Source organism: Carassius auratus, chromosome 32, assembly GCF_003368295.1.
Source record: "Carassius auratus strain Wakin chromosome 32, ASM336829v1, whole genome shotgun sequence".
NCBI lineage: Eukaryota > Metazoa > Chordata > Actinopteri > Cypriniformes > Cyprinidae > Carassius > Carassius auratus.
The window spans coordinates 9,826,144-9,842,919 of record NC_039274.1 but is presented as its reverse complement, the minus strand read 5'-3'; the positions used below and the strand labels follow the sequence as shown (position 1 = coordinate 9,842,919).

General features: G+C 37.1%; 2 protein-coding genes and 1 long non-coding RNA gene across 6 annotated transcripts in view; 2 read left to right on the top strand and 1 right to left on the bottom strand.

Annotated features, from left to right (window-relative positions):
• Nucleotides 1-1,392: 1,392 nt before the first annotated feature.
• Nucleotides 1,393-4,032, bottom strand: LOC113051565 (protein TSSC4-like). Of its 3 annotated transcripts, none has more exons than XM_026215441.1 (4): nucleotides 3,992-4,032; nucleotides 3,589-3,684; nucleotides 3,242-3,260; nucleotides 1,393-3,022 (listed from the first exon to the last, which is right to left on the bottom strand). In XM_026215441.1, the coding sequence occupies exon 4, from the start codon at nucleotides 2,945-2,947 to the stop codon at nucleotides 2,024-2,026; it is 924 nt and encodes a 307-aa protein (XP_026071226.1). In that variant the 5' UTR covers nucleotides 2,948-3,022; nucleotides 3,242-3,260; nucleotides 3,589-3,684; nucleotides 3,992-4,032; the 3' UTR covers nucleotides 1,393-2,023. The 3 variants fall into 3 exon arrangements, with proteins under 3 accessions (XP_026071226.1, XP_026071228.1, XP_026071227.1); XM_026215443.1 differs by having other exon boundaries at nucleotides 3,605-3,684; nucleotides 3,992-4,031; XM_026215442.1 differs by lacking the exon at nucleotides 3,992-4,032 and having other exon boundaries at nucleotides 3,589-3,973.
• A 1,572-nt stretch (nucleotides 4,033-5,604) lies between these two features.
• On the top strand, nucleotides 5,605-7,623 carry LOC113052490 (uncharacterized). The gene is made up of 5 exons (XR_003277040.1): nucleotides 5,605-5,936; nucleotides 6,600-6,677; nucleotides 6,795-6,828; nucleotides 6,922-7,055; nucleotides 7,190-7,623. It is a non-coding gene; the product is annotated as an uncharacterized LOC113052490 (long non-coding RNA).
• A 920-nt stretch (nucleotides 7,624-8,543) lies between these two features.
• LOC113051564 (anoctamin-5-like) overlaps nucleotides 8,544-16,776 on the top strand; it is a 30,296-nt gene continuing 22,063 nt past the window's right edge. The window contains exons 1-2 of one of the 2 annotated variants that reach the window (XM_026215439.1): nucleotides 8,544-8,678; nucleotides 8,787-8,884. In XM_026215439.1, coding sequence (XP_026071224.1) covers nucleotides 8,809-8,884 — 76 coding nt within the window. In that variant the 5' untranslated portion in view covers nucleotides 8,544-8,678; nucleotides 8,787-8,808. Of the gene's footprint in view, nucleotides 8,885-16,776 lie in introns of both variants that reach the window. The other variant, XM_026215440.1, reaches the window with a different exon arrangement.

Genomic DNA, 16,776 nt, shown 5'->3' with positions numbered 1-16,776 from the left:
TCAATGCAAACAGACCCAAGTAATTTAAGTCTTTGGTTCTTTTAATTGTAATGATTGTGGCTCACATTTAACAAAAACCCACCAATTCTCTATTAGAATACATCAGAATTTATTAATAAAATAAATAAATAATTAAGTGAATTGTGGAAAGTATGTTTATTTGCTGTACATGTCAATACTTGGTAGGGGCACCTTTTGCTTTAATTTCTGCCTCAATTCGGCGTGGCATGGAGGTGATCAGTTTGTGGCACTGCTGAGGTGGTATGGAAGCCCAGGTTTCTTTGACAGTGGTCTTCAGCTCATCTGCATTTTTAGGTCTCTTGTTTGTCATTTTCCTCTTGACAATAGCTCATAGATTCTCACTGGGGTTCAGGTCTGGTGAGTTTGTTAGCCAGTCAAGCACACAACACCATGGTCATTTAACCAACTTTTGTTGCTTTTGGCAGTTTGAGCAGAAGGAAACATGAAGTGTTCCAATTTTTCGAAAAACTTGTGCAGTGACTTTGGTTAAAAAAAAAAAAAAACACAATGGACCAACACCAGAAGATGACATTGCACCCCATCACAGACTGTGGAAACTCAACACTGGACTTCAAGCAACTTGGGCCATGAGCTTCTCCAACCTTCCACCAGACTCTAAGACCTTGGTTTCCAAATGAAATACAAAACTTGCTCTCATCTGAAAAGGGGTCTTTGGACCATTGGGCATATGGCTGTGGTTCTCTCAGGTGGTTGTGCATCTTTTTCTTCCACAACTTTTCTTCCATTCAACTTACTGTTAACATGCTTGGATACAGCACTCTGTGAATGCACGTCCTGATTTTGCTGAGTTAGATGTGTTCCTAAGTCAACATATTTTGTTGACCCTGGAACAACATTTTACTCCAAAAATATATTCTTGACCATATCCCTACACCTAAACCTAACCTTAACCATGAGTAATCCCTAAAATCAGATGAAATGATAGATGAATGACACTGATGTACAGGCACCAAACATTGATTTTAAGCATAAACTTCACAAAATCTATAAACTGGTTCTTCAAATCTGATTGGTTAATCACAATGTTGTTCCAGGGACAACAGGAACACGTCTCACTTGGTAAAATCAGGTTCTGCCTCTGAACAGCCAGCTTCTTTGGAAATGAATGTTTGGCTTCTGGACAACTGTCAGATCAGCAGTCTTCCACATGATTGTGTAGCCTAGTGAACCAAACTGAGGGACCATTTTGAAGGCTCAGGAAACCTTTGCAGTTGTTTTGAGTTGAGCTGATTGGCATTCCACCATATTCTAATTTGTTGAGATAGTGAATTGGTGGGTTTTTGTTAAATGTGAGGCAAATTCATCACAATTAAAAGAACCAAAGACTTAAACAACTTAAGTATGTGTGCATTGAATTTATTTAATACAGAAGTTTCACAATTTGAGTTGGATTACTGAAATAAATTAACTTTTACATGACATTTTAATTTATTGAGGTGCACCTGCATATTGAATTTATACTTTCATAACCTGCTAGATTTGCAAATTATACTTTTACGTGTTGGTCTAGCGGAACAAGATGTATGTATGTGTATGTGTGTGTACACACACACACACACACACACACACACACACATATATGATCAATCAACATGTGACCATGCAAAACACTGAGCTTTACATTTTCACCGACATTAAGACAAGGCACACTTATTTAATGTGATCTCAAAATACAAACAGCAACTTAGTCAAATTTATTCAGGAAAAGTTGTCATAAAAATGACAGTACCTCAGAATGATTGTGTACATACTTAAAACACTGCTACTGCTACAGGTTTTCACTCTATAGATATGTGGGTTATTTTGTTACACTATCCTTTGAGAAGGAGGCTGCACAATATGACAGCAAGAGCTTTTCATGGATTATACAACTAAAATTAAGATACATGGACAGTCAAACAACTTTATACAAAATAGCAAATTTACACGAAATACATGAACACTGAAACAGTAAGTATTTATTTTCAAGTGCTCAGACTGCTCACTCTGTGCCACCATCATCTTCAAGTGTTTTACGGAAGTGTTTGTGATTTACTTTTACTTTCTTGCTACTGCTGAAGACAACACAAGACACCTTTTTGTTGTTGTCCTCTTTTTCAGTCCCCCACTTTCTTTTTTTCTCTTTATTCTCCCATGAGCTAAGTTGGTGATGAAGAGGAGCTTCCTCTCCTTCATCGATCTCTTGTCTGTCATCCAAGTGTTGAAGTTCAACTTCTTCCTTCTTAGCATGATCAAGTTTGCTCCCACTCTGATCTTTAATCTTGGGTTTAGCAAACACAATCTTATTTTCACTGCTGCTACCGTGTTCCTGGTTGAAAGCTGGAATGAAAGTTTCAAGTGCTTCCTTCTGAGACCTCCTGCTGTCTTGAAGGCCTTGTATATACTGATGAGAAACCTGACTATTGTCTCTATCACTGGTTTCAGCGACATCTTCAAGACTGTAGTGGGTCCAGTGCTCAGGGTGTCCAAGGTCGTCTGGGAGTTTTTTACCTGGAGATTGTTCTTTGGTTGTCTCTTGACCACACTTCCTTTTAGCTGCATGTTGTGGAGGTGATGGTGGAGCAGGACGGGCAAACGTGCCATCGAGGATGTTGTCTTCACCTAGATCTTTAGACGTGAGCTTTGCAGCACTATCCAACTGTGCAAAGATGTCCCTGCTCCGATCACAGAAACCAGAGCTCCCACCTGTCAATCTGAAGGTGGGATTTTCTTGAGGAACAGACTGGACATGCTGCGGAGTCTCGATTTCATCCTCTGAGGATGATGACAAGTCCTCAGCTTTTCTGCCGAAATGCTCAATAGGCTCGTCAGAGTCGCTTAGAGAAAGATTATCTGGTAGCTCAATTATATCTCTATTAGACAGACTGTTGAGGCCATTCTTTTCTTTGCGGTTTTGACCACTCATTGTGCTGCCACTCTGAGGTTATGTCAAGGGACACAACTAGAAGATGGGTATTTATGCTGAGAACCTGTGAAACATCTAAAGATGACAGAAATTAAGAATTACTTGTATTAGTGATGCACTAAAGCAGAATCTCCTGACAGCTTCTTTAAGAGTAACAAATGAAGTAAAGTTTTGACTGAACATATCACTAGTGCTAAACAGAAAGGTAATCTTGAACTTAATTTTTGGACAAAATCATTTGCGACCAAATGACATTACAAGTAAAAAAGCAAGGACGAGGAACTACTCACTCACCAAACAGTTCTTGAGACACCTGAAGAAACCAAAATGAGAGACAAGCAGTGAGTGGTTTACTCAGTAAATATACATTATAACTGCATTATAGAGTGGGTTATAATGATACATGAATTTGAATACATAAATGATTCATATAAATAGACAGATAGATAGATAGATAGATAGATAGACAGACAGACAGACAGAGAGACAGACAGATAGATAGATGATAGATAGATATTGTGATTCTGTGGTTCTTTAATATAAAGGTGTTTGTTACATGCTTCATAATGGCACTACTCTGAAGAATGCAGAGGATTTATTACACAGCTGGAACAATGCTTGGGTGTATGCAGGTATCTTACGGGATTGAAGACTCACAGGTACTGCGAGCTGGTCATTTTAGCTAAAATCACTCAGTCCAGAGTGGGTGTATAGTCTCGAGGCTGTCCTCTCTTTTACTATGTAGGGTATGAAACAGAATCAGCATATCTGCTTAATTAATTAAAATAAATTCAATTCAAAATTACAGACATAAAAAAGCATTACTTTAAGGCAATGTCAGTAAACAGAACCAATCTGATCACGCATGCAAAGACATCTAACGCAGCTATTCAACTAACGTTGCCTGCCACAGTTAACGTGACTATCTGAAATACTCAGAACGCCCCTACGAGATATACGATAACACATGATTTTATTATAGCATCCATATTTTCCATGTTACTTCGTTATTTGACTCGTATCTGGTTGTTGACATAAGCATACCTTTAGCTGTAGTGATGGCGCATGTTTCACGACGAGGTGCGTTGTGGGTAATGTAGTTTACCCTCAAGAACGAAAACACTACTCTGTTCACTTCTCTCTAAATATAATATAATGTAATCAGTTACGTATTAATATATAAATATATATAATACAAATATGTGGATTTCTGTAAAATATAATTATACATTTAAATAATATTGAATAAATATTTCAATAATTGAAATGAATTTTAATGTAGGCCTAATAAATTTTTGTTGTGTTTAAATAAATGTGCTAAATTTAATTAAGGTGTCTTCATTAAATATGTAAAAATATTTTATTTTATTATTTTTATTCTTTTTATTTTTAAGAGTGTCGGATGGCACTATGGGGGATGGGTTGTGGACTGCATGCATGTTAGTTTTCCCAGAAAATACATTTAATTTAATCTCAATTCTAAATGGTTCATGCATCTGAAGAGATTGCGATTTATTTGTTATTAAATAAACTAACGTTTCGCCAGATTGCCTTTCATTCAAGTCCTCGGTTTACCCGCGCTCATAACATTAGCACAGACTCAGTTGTTCAAGAGCTGAAAACCGCTGCAACCGGCTCTAGAATCGAGAACGACAACCGTTCACACACACTCCAGCAGTGTGTGTGTAGGTTCGTTACCCGTCTCGCTGCACACATGCTGCTCGGCTCGTGTTCATCTTCAGTTCTCTCCTCACAGCAGTTCCGTCAGTGTATTGTTTGAGTGAATTAATTACTCCGGGATATTGGTTTATTACGACTTGGAGGGAGTGTCAGCCACAAGTGAATAATGTAAGTAATTTGTGCTTACTGGAGATGCGAACCATTTCAAACGATTCAGTCAGATTTGGTGAGCTGGTTCAACCGGTTCACTAAAAAGAACCACTCAAATCAAACGATTCATTCGCGAACTGGTGTTACGAGGTATTCAGTTTCTGAGATATTCGGTTTCAATTCAATTCAGTTCGGCCCAGTGAAACCGTAGATCTCGAGACTGATGTCTCTCTCTGTAGAGCGAAACTGGGCGTTACTGAGTTTGTGGGTGTTTTCAAACCGCAGGGTGTTTCTCATAATGCAATCAAAATGATCCTCTTTACCTAACCCCACTCCTAAACATACGTTAACCTACATCACTATGGCATCAGGCAATTACAAGTATGTTTCTGCAGGAAAGTAATGGGAGTTACCAGATCAGGGTGTTTTTAGACCATGATACCTGCTTTGCTGACATCATATTGACGGTAGGTTTAGGGGTGGGGTTAGGTAAGGGGGATCATTTTGATTGCATGATTTAGGAACACCCAGCAGTTTGAAAACACCCACAAAGTTATAAACGCCCACTTTTGCTATGCAGAGAGCTAAGTCTGGCCAATTAGGACACATGGTGTAAAAACGCCCCGATTTGGTAACTCCCATTACTTTCCTGCAGAGACGTATACTTGGTTGAAAATCTCAAAAACCGAATATCGCCGGACGTCACTAAAAGCCACTCCCCTTTAAGACATCATCACCGCCCGCACCATCCTCGGCCCAAGCGTGTATGTCTGCAGACTGCAAGACAGGGGCGTAACTTGAAGTGGGCGTAACTAGAAGTAACTTGAAGTTGTCCAAATCACACAGAACCACGCGAGATCTCAAAACGATAAGTTGTTGGCAATATGGCGGCACAGAGTAGAATATTGATTAATTTTTAAGGGAGGCAGGGGTTTTAGGCAGGATTTGATACATGATGTGTGTGTAGATATTAATGTTAGGGGACAATGTGAAAGAGGTGTACGTTTTAGTAGGAAATCTTTTATCTAAAATCTCTATTATCTGATCCACACTCCGAAACAGAAGAGGGCGGTAATGCACTAATAAGCTGGATGCCGACCGCCATTAAACTAGAAAGAAGACGAATATGACAGCTTGCTGTCTATGGTGAGAGACAAAGGTGAGAATATATTTTTCCCCCGAAATAATTATTTAAATTGAAGCGTATTAGTCATTTTCATACAGTGGTATTGTTATTGTAGTTAATAATCTATTAAAACTAAGGCGTAAAGTAAGCAACCTATAAGCAAAAGGTCTAAAGACGCTATCCCCAGGTTTCACAGGTTTAATCTACCCTGTCTGTGACCTACATAATATAGCATATTTTTGATTTCGCTGTAAACATGTTTTATAATGCATAACTAACAGTGAAGCTCCATTAAGTACACGACTCAATGGTGGATTTAAATAAAACATATATACTTCTTAAAGACTATTACTAAATGTCTATTTATCATCTGACTGGATAATGTTTGATAAGTATTGTAGATGAGCACATCTAATAGACATGAAACAGGTGTCTGAGTGATATCTGTGTGTGATATTGTGTAGAATTCACTTTTGTCAACACTGCTATAGATGAATGTAAGTCATGTAAACAAACAAATCTACGTAAAGTAACTAAACATAACTTATCTATTTTATTTGTCCATTTGCAATATTGATAATTTAGGGAACATTTGTGTTGGATAAAAAGTGAGTTACATCAGTTATTAGCTCAAAATGTAAATGCAGTATATCAGATATATAACAGAGGATACTGACTCTTGTCTGGATGTTACAGGTGCAGACGAGAGACACGTGTGTTTATCTGCTGCTGAGACACTGATGAAGGAATGCTAACATCAAAGAATTTGTGCAAGTACACTACAAAAATAAATGAAACATTTTAAATCTTAAGTTGTATTTTATTTTAATGTAATTTTAAACAACTATTACACCTCTTTTCTTATTCTTGATTTCTGTGCATTTGCTGCAGATCTTTTGTGGTGGAGCAGGACCTGCAAGGAAAGGTGAAAAAAAGGGAAAACCTGAAACAAAAGAATAATGTAATGACTTTTTGTATTGTGTATGTGTATTTTTGTATGACATGAAAATGTCTGTAGACTGGTGATTGCACTGAGGATGGCGAAGACCACAGCATCATCCTGAAAATGATCGAGAGTCACAGATGACTTTCCACCTGCCCTTAACTGTCTCATCAGTACCAGATGCCAGGGAACCAGGGAACACATGTTAGGTAAAAACTGTTAGTCTGAATGCACTGTAAGTCGCTTTGGATAAATTTATTATTTATTTATTAATTTGAACCACTTCAGTTCAAAGTAATAAATCAATGCATGTACTTGTAAACTCTGTGTAAATGTTTTTCAGGTAGTCGCGCTCATGGGGTGCAGGCACACAAAATTTTCTCTAACTTCAAGGTTGTGTGGTTCAGAGAGCCGTCACCAAGGTCTTCCTCATCCTGTTGCTCAACGACATCCGCGTTGAGAAGAGTGAGATTATGAAGTGCAGCAGCAGCGCTGTATCAGCTGTGTTCAGATGGCAGGAGGATGTTGGGTTCACCATCTGTAAATACTTGATTGTTAGAACATTAAGTTTGAATGAAGCTTTGTTTCATGTGTTGTTGACTTGTACATGTATGCATTTATTGTGATGCTAACTTTTATACATTATTTTAATCATTTAGACATGTTTTTTTGCTGTCAGTAAATAAAATATAAATATTTTATCCATTCATGTATTAATTGCTTGACTGAAAATTTATGTATTCACATTGACTGCATTTATTTAACTAGTATATATTCATGTATAGCTATGTCACAAAAGAAAATACATTTTGCTTCTTTTACTAAAAGGTCTTTTGAAAAAAATTATATTGGTTGGCATTTATCGTTATTATTGCATGTTAAGTATTGGGGTGGGCAAAAGATGCAATTCTTTATGGGGTAATGTTAATTTTCGAGTAGTAATACTTAAATTTTTTAAGAGTATCAAATCAACAGATTTGTGCAGATAGTTGCTAGTGCACCCAATCCTCTTTTTTATTATTATTGGCAAATTATTTAATAAAAGATCATGGTAAGACGGTTGTTTCTAACAATAAACAATCATAATGCCATAAAACAGTAAATAAACAAAAAAAAAATGTTTTCATCATAGTATGAGATACTACAAGAAAAACATTTTTCACGTAAAATTATTAAAAAATATTCAAGAGATAACGATTTTGGGTTTTCTAATAATAATAAAAACAATGCTTTAAGGATAACACTTGATCACATTAGGGGAGTTAAAAATATACAAAATTTAAATCAACAGTATTGGCTATACTACAATCACAAAATAAAAAGGCAGCCGTTTCTTCAACAAGACTATAACATGGGCAATGTTCTTCATTATCAAGATACTTATACATTAATTAAACCTGTCACTTATATCTTTTAAGTTTTTGTGCTTTTTTTTACTTTGTAGGTCACATGATCAACATAGAGGATGATGATATACAAATTGCATTCATACTTCATACATACGCATTTAGGCTGTAGAGTATGTACTCTTTTAGCGCTCGTTAAGTTATTACTTATTGAAATTAAGTGCCTAATTAAAGGGTATACGGTTTCGAACGCATCACAAAAAAATCTCGTTTTGACATCTCGCGTGGTTCTGTGTGATTTTAACAACTTCAAGTTACGCCTCCTACTTCAAGTTACGCCCCCGTCTTGCAGTCTGTAGACAGACCCTTCTCTCCTCGGCTGCTCTAGTAACTATTGCTGTTATGTTATGGAAGAAAAAGCGAGGGAGTGATTCACAGTAGCACAACATTCTCCCTACTAACATCACAAAGCTTGAAGGACATCCGGTAGACACTTTACTCATCAAAAAAAAAAAAAAAAAAAAAAAAAAGGAGAGAGAGAGAGATAGAAAAGTTAATATGTTTGGCTTGCTTTTTTTCATTGTCTCGTGGGAGAAAATAAACGCACAAACTGAACATGAAGAAACTAACGGGGAAGACGAATGAAGACACTTTGATAGAAATGTCCAACATGCTGGATTCTCAGATTGAAGGTAAGTAAATTGCTACAACATTTGTGCAATCGCCAATATGCTGTATTCATAATAATAATGAGAAGGTCAGTCTCCGTTGTCAGCGTTAAGGACAAGATAAACAAATAACCTCTGCGTTAAGTCAGCTGTCGGAATCAAAGAACGATGAAAAACTGCTTCGTGTTCACTGGTCAGTTCGCCTTAACAAAACAAAGTTGAGCTTAAATTAAAATAGCTAAATTCAACAAATGGAAAGGCGTGGAAAAGTCGCTGTCTACACTCGGAGGCTGTTGTTATCTGTTTTTAATCATCCAGTAAAAACGTCCTGGTATTCATTTATTTGCATGATCTAAGGATTTTGGAAAAAGTACAGAGAAACGTGATATGTTATTGTACGTATCTTTGAATGAATTGTAGCGTTAGAAGCAGTTTATGGACCACCCCTTTAATTAGTTTTCGCATTACTCTGTCTTGCCACATGGCTTGGCCTCAGTCCAATTAGATTGCGTTTTTATTGAAGTCTACACCTACCCCAACCCTAACCCTAAACCTACCCTTACAGTAATGCAGATACATAAAATATTGTTGTTTAGCATGAGAAAAAGGACGCGACATTGATGTGAGCATGCGCAGTAAACCCGGGTAGGATAAAATGTCAGGACACCGTCCTTATGTTGTATCAGTTAAATGTCTGGTGTCTTTGTATCAGTGTAGTACTGAATAGTGTAATGAAGTGTTCTCGATTTTTGTAGCATTGCATCAAACAAATAGCTAAATCCTTATTTTATCTGGAATGATATCCAGTAGGTTTTGCATTAGAGGTCCTTAACACAGCCTGGGAAGATGTTCATGGGTTTCCCTCATGACAACTAAATACAGGAGGCTACCTTAATAGAATATCCTGCGCTGATTTAATTCTCAGAGTGACAGACACTCTCACTCAATATTACTCAGCTTGTTAGCTTGCATTAAGGCTTGATGGAGACTTTTATTAAGTTTAAGGCATGTAGGCGTATGTTTATGTCAACAAATTGTGTTTACATAGTGTGTGGGTTTGTATGCCCATGTGATGTATTATTATTGTTGTTATTATTATTATTATTATTATTATTATTATCAGGGGCGATTTTAAGTTTTTTGTTCTAGGGGGGCTCAGCCCCCAATTAGGTTATAAAAAAAATATATAAATGTATAAATAAAATAAAAATGCTTGACTAATAGTGTAAGGTGGTATGCTAAATGTATTGCAGTATTCAACTGTATTGCAGTATTCAACTGTATTGCATAGATTGGTATAACATTTGAGTCTGAATAAGCCAAATACAAGTCTTCCCACTCACTCACACACACACACACACACACACACACACACACACACACACACACACACACACACACACCTGTTTACTGTACAAACACAAACATTTTTTGTTTGCATTTCTGGTACAAGCCTCTTTCTTTAGCTCATGTATGTAAACCTATTTGTCACATGCACTGTAATTAATATGTTTATATTAAAAGTAATATTTTCAAATAAAAATGGCAACATGATCATTTTATAAAGTATGTGTTTATATGTGTTAAGGGCTTCATTTTTGCTTGAGGAAGCAGCTGTGGTGTGATGAGAAGCCAAGTCAAATCACCTTTATTTATATAGCGCTTTTAACAATACAGATTGTCCTAGCAGTTTTCCAAATAGGAAAATACTATGTCAATGCAAAAAGACAATAGTAAACACCCAATTTTCAGTTGAAGGAAGTTCATCCTTGAACTCAGTGATGTCATCATCCAGCTCAGTTCAGTTTAAATAGTATCTGTGCAATCAAGTCGACGATATCGCCGGAAATTAAATGTTCCCAACTAACCAAAACTCCATCGGTGACAGAATGGAGAAAAAACTTTGGGAGAAACCAGGCTCAGTCGCAGAAAGGGGTGAATGCAGTGAAAACTTTACAGTAGATGGGAAACCAATTGCTTGCCCATTACATTTTATAAATTGCATTTATGAAAAAGAACTGCATAGATGCAGATTTTATAACAATCTATCGATAAACAGGGAAAAGGGGAATTTGTGGCCTAATGGTCATAGAGTCGGAGGACGGAGGCATAACCCATTGGATTCTCACAACGGCAGGGATTTTAGGTGAGGGGAGTGAATGTACAGCGCTTTCACCTTTAATGCCACGACTGAGGTGCCTTTGAGCAAGGAACTGAACCCCAACTGCTCCCCGGGCACCACAGCAAATAATGTCTGCCCTCTGCTCTGGGTGTGTGTTCACTTGTGATGGGATAAATGCAGAGCACAAATTCAGAGAATGGGTCACCATACTTGTCCTCTGTCTCTGGCTCATGCACTGAAATAATCTGCTGATTGAAGAATGTGATTTTCTGAAGAATCTGTATTTTTTCTGAAACAATGACATCATAACCCCATGTCTCGCCCCAAATCAGACACCGTTACATTACGGAACCACAATGAAAACGTCAAAAAACACTGAACGATTGTCCTTTTTATTAACTAACATTAACACAGATTAATAAATGTATTGTGCCATGTTCGTTTGTATACAGTGCGCAAGGTTTATGCGCATAGTCCAAGTCTTCTCCATTTTTAGTTTATCTCTGTAGCAGAATTACAGCGCCACATGCTGGTCCTAAATGTATACTTCATCATTTTGTGTCGGTTTTGTGATTTCGTGTGGATGCAGATATTTCTTTAGATAAAGAAAAAAAAGAGATCGGATAGGGAAAACTCTAGCTTTGTGTAGAAATAGGCTAAAATGGCCTAGTGACAGCCATGTTTATTATTATTATTATTATAATTATTATTATTTTGCTTAGGACTGATGCTGGGGATTGCCTGTGTTTGTCTAGAATGTTAGGAAAGCAGCCTCTTGGTTAGAAATTATCTAAATGATATTTCAGGGGAACCCAAACCTAATCCCTCCTGCTTTGCCTGTCACTGTGACTGTTTAATCTATGTACTGATCATAGGTGATTCAGTGGATAGTAATTTGATTATGCTTCCTGACTGTGACTGTGACACTGCACTGCCACGGCTCACATTATGTCAGCAATGTGTGATTGGAAAAAAATAGAGAGATTTACAGTGACTTACAATTTTGTATATACATTTGACTTGCACTGTATTTCATTAATATACAGAAATGTTTCACTCTGAAATGCATTGAAACCTCAAGTTAGTTATGCTATATGAAAAGCTTTATATTGGCCAAATGCTTAGCAACTAGAGTACAAGTGCACTACAAGATTTGCGAGTTTAATATACTTTTGATTTATAGATTCTTTATTCACTGCAAAATGAACAAGTGCAGCAGAGCTTGGTCTATATTTAAACAACACTAAAAACAGCTCTTTTAAACTTCTCTTAGAGAATCAATCAAAAAACCCCAGCTGATGGGCAGCTCATTTTAGCTGCATAACAGCGTTCATATTGCTTATTTTATTTTAGCTATAAAGCTTCTTGTTGCAGCAGTAATTAAAGCATGGCAATATATTAGGTTACTTCTTTTCATAATATTTATTGCAGCATGCACATCATGACTATTCATCAGTGTAATATTGTTTAGTTTTAAATTTAGTTTGTTTTAAATTCTTTTATATATACACTTCTCAGCTAAAATAATGAAATCCAATTGCTCGTTTGTAAACTATGAGTTGGATGATTAATCTGTCTGAAGTGGTCCAGTAGAGGTTGTTTGACTATATATTCATATATATATATATATATATATATATATATATATATATATATATATATATATATATATATATATATATATATATATATATATGCTGATTTTGTTTAACTGATTAACAGTTTCAGTATTGCAGAACTAAAAAAACTAATCTTAAGAGCATATTTCATGGTACATGTATGTATGTATATAAGTCCAATATAAACATATGCACACTATAATTACCAAGGTAAAAACTTAGGGTTGAGACTCCAATACTTCCCATTGTAAATTGACCCTAAATTTTGAAACCTGAGCTAATTTGAGCTACATTTGGCCTTAAGGTCTAAGGCAAAAAATGGCAAAGTGTTTAGATATACACATGTACCTAGTAATGCGATCTGGCGATAAGTAAAGGAGCTCAGAGAGCTGAGATATGGAGGTTTCTGTTAACATCTGTTTAACCAACATTTGTGGTGGACCGTAACAAACCATAACCTACTTCAGCTGAACTTGTATAGCATTTGTCACAATGCATAGTTTCAAAACCACTTTATGGAAATCATCCCTTAGTGCCACCAGTGAGCAAACCAAAGAGACAGAAAAGTGAGAGGAAAAAAAATCAAAGGAACCAGTGTCTCCTGGCAAGGCACACATTACAATTGTTAATCCAGCAAAATCATAAAAACCTGCTGAAAAACTCTTTTGCTTTTCAAAAGTACTGCATAGTGTCTGACAGTGTGAATCATTCCGCTGTCTCTTCTGTGTTTATGAGTGCATTGTCACGCTGGACTGTCACACAGAAGACAGAGTCTCTTATCAGGGAAGACCTCATGGTATCCTTTCTAGAGAGTGCTACATCAACACCCATGTGGGCCTTGAATAGATTTCAGAGTCATGCCTGTTACAAGCCGGCTGTGTTTGTTTTTATGTGTTTGCATGAGTGGTTTTCTTACCTTGACCTCTCTTATAAGGTAATAGACAGATTAATTTAGTTGCATAGTTACTCTACTAAAAATGAGTTATTATGGTATTAAATAAAGTCACTACTTATATATTGTGGAAAAGACATCTAGTGCCACACTCTAATCAGATAATTAACTCAAAACACCTGCAAAGGCCTTTAAATGGTCTCTCAGTCTAGTTCTGTAGGCTACACAATTATGGGGAAGACTGCTGACTTGACAGTTGTCCAAAAGACGACCAATAGCCGCGTTTTCCACTGTCGAGCTTAAACCGGGCGTGCTAGCGTGTGCCAGGGCTGGCTTCCACTTCCGGTGCTTGATCGTGCCTTGTTGGGGCTTCCTCGGGGCCATCGGCCAGGGTTTTTTGGCCCGACGAAAACCTTGGGCCAACGCGGCCCAGCTGGGGCTAAAGGAGTGGTTATGAACAAAGGCGGAGTTTCTCCGTGTCTGGAGAGCTCGAGTCAGCGCTGCAGATCATTTCATAAAGATAACAGCTTTAACACCAGCATTTAAGACTTTTAAAAATAAGTTGAGCTCAAAACTCACTCTTAGTCAGCACCGAGTGTTCACTAAACAAGGCAGAAATATTTATAAGCGATTTTAAAGACTGTGAACGCTAAACATTTGTTACCATAGTAAACATGGTAAATGCAACCAGGAGAAATCAGATGTCAGCTTCTTATTCTCTATCACAATCGTGTATTTATTTAGTAACTTATATTATCTGTCATAAATATTGTCTCGAGAGTTATAGCTCCACATTTCCTATCATAAAAATATAATAATGTTTTTGTTCGGGAGCTTTTATAAAAATAAAGATTATCATTCATTCTTAATGTGACGTATAGGCTAGTGTGGCTACAAATAAGCAGAAACAGACTCAACTGAATAAGCAGGCTGTTTTCATGTAAAAATAAATAAATAAAATATAAATACATTTATTTCAGTGTGATTAATTTTGAGTCCTGATAAATTAATTCATTATGATCAATGTATCATTTATTCTATAGTAAAACATCGATGCTTTAGAATTTGAATATTTAATAAAGCATGCAAACAAACGGCCGCTTTTATCGTGTGTGATCGCGCATGTTACTGTGATTTATTTCTAAGTTTTCTGATAACTTCAGTTTGTTGGTGAAATGATGGTTGCGTGACGTTGTTCCTGAGACATGGTTGCGTGGGCGTGTTTTAGTGACGCGCAGCAGTGCTTCAGGCTCGACTGCGGAAACCCTGCGCTATTCTGGTGGGGCTATTACTGCCAATTTTCCACCACAAAAGCCGGTCGCTGTCAGCTTGCAATAGTCCTTTTCATAACTCAGAATCTCCTGCAACTAGATGCGCGAATGAGGCGTAAACGCTTTTTTTTGTTAAAACTTTGGCTTGCCCTTTTCTACTCCATTTTAAATTATGTTCATGTATTCAAATTAAGCACGGTTCACTAATGCACACATGCCACAATATCGATACAGAGACCGCTGTATCGATACTCATATTGTCAAATCTCTGTAGTATCGATGTCTCAAACACAGGACTACTTTCGATGGTGAAAACGACATATCCCATCGTGCCACTCTCCTTCATAGCTTCATCAAGCTTTGCCTTTATGGTTTTAAAAATACAACCTCTAGCGGTTTGAAAATTTACATATTGTGCATTTTAAGAGTGCAACGATGTAAGCTTTATTTGTTTAGCTGATAAAAAATTAAGTTCACTTTATTTTCCTGTATATAAAAAAAGGATTCAGGGAAACAGTTGATGTGTTTACTAGGCAATGACTGTGGGGGCCACAGGTTTGTATTCAGACAGGTTTTATCAGCATCAACACTACTGCTGCTTTTTCCCTCTTTAAAGCTTCGAAGTATTACACAAAGGTGCTATTACAAAAAGCTGCCTTTCCCAGTAGGCCTAATAATCACTCATCACGATCAGAGGAAGCCTGCAAAACCACAGCACCTGTTGGCTCCGCTCAGAGCAGTTATTGGTCTTCTGATTTTGGTAATGGTTTAAAGTGTTAACCAAGGCAATTATTTTCATATTAGAGAAATGCATGTAGAAAAGTTGATTGTGTGGTTTCAAATTTTTAATTCCAACTTTACACTTCTGTCCGTCTCATGGGTTAAGATGACTTTGCTGTTCTGACAGGCTACCGGAGGACCTTCCAGGCAGGTTCGGACAGAGCTGCATGTGCCGCTTGTCTGTCCGTTCCTCACTCTGCTGTTTTTCATCCTCTGCTGTGTTTCTGCTTCATATTCCTTTTTTTTTTAATTATGCTTCGTCAGCATCCCAGAGATCACATTGTGACAACTGTGCTTGTCTGTGGCACCAGATATTTGGGGATGTGAACCTTGCTCCAAATGCTAGCGATGTTTAAGGAAATGTTGAAGCCTTTGCCTATTCTTTCATTCAATTGCCTCATGTAACCTTCAGTACGTCAACTTGTCAAGGTTTGTGCCTAAGCTGTAAGGCTGGATATGATTGTATGTTTACAGCTGCTTTTATCAGAAATGCTGTTGCTTTGTGGTTTTGTTGTATAAATTGATATCTGGGTTGTTCCAAAATAACTGAATAATGACGGCAGCACAACTGGCAACTCAAAATTTAATAAAGCACAATCGAATTAACAGAATAACCATTCTGAGACCATGATCTGAACTGTCCATTATGGAACATATATTTACTTGCACTAATTTTCAGTGTTAACTATCTTTAATTTGATTGGCAGCATTGGGCTAGCTCACTAATTGTGATATCATGCGCTAACCAGGCATATGTGTCGTGTGTATCCTGGTACAAAAAGAGAATACTCTGCCTGACTGTTTGACTTCCCCACAGGAAGTGCTTTTATCCCACAGAGTTGGCAAACAAAGCATTGAAGTCGTTGTTGGCTGACTAACCAATGGAATGTCTGCTGAAATATGTGGGGAAGAGAGCAAAAGTGCAGCAAAGACAGAAATGACATGTACTACTGATCAAATGATGTGTAGTGTGACATTTTACTTCAGCCGCTACAAAATCGAACGCTGTAAAACACTGAGTGGGACTTTAATTTGGAGCTGCTGTTCAGCATAGAAAATAAAAATAAAAATAAAAACAGTTCTGAAAATGTAAAATGTCTCTTGAAACAGTGGAATGAATCAATTTAGCTGTCAGCTGAATAACTCTAGTCACTAGTTTACATTAATACTTTTACATTAAGACCTTTGGTCTGCAGTAAATGTGGGCAGGAACTACTGTACTGAAAAAGCCC

What these genes read in the sequence shown, in the direction of transcription:
- LOC113051565 (XM_026215441.1), bottom strand. Translation starts at nt 2,947, where the DNA reads ATGAGTGGTCAAAACCGCAAAGAAAAGAATGGCCTCAACAGTCTGTCT.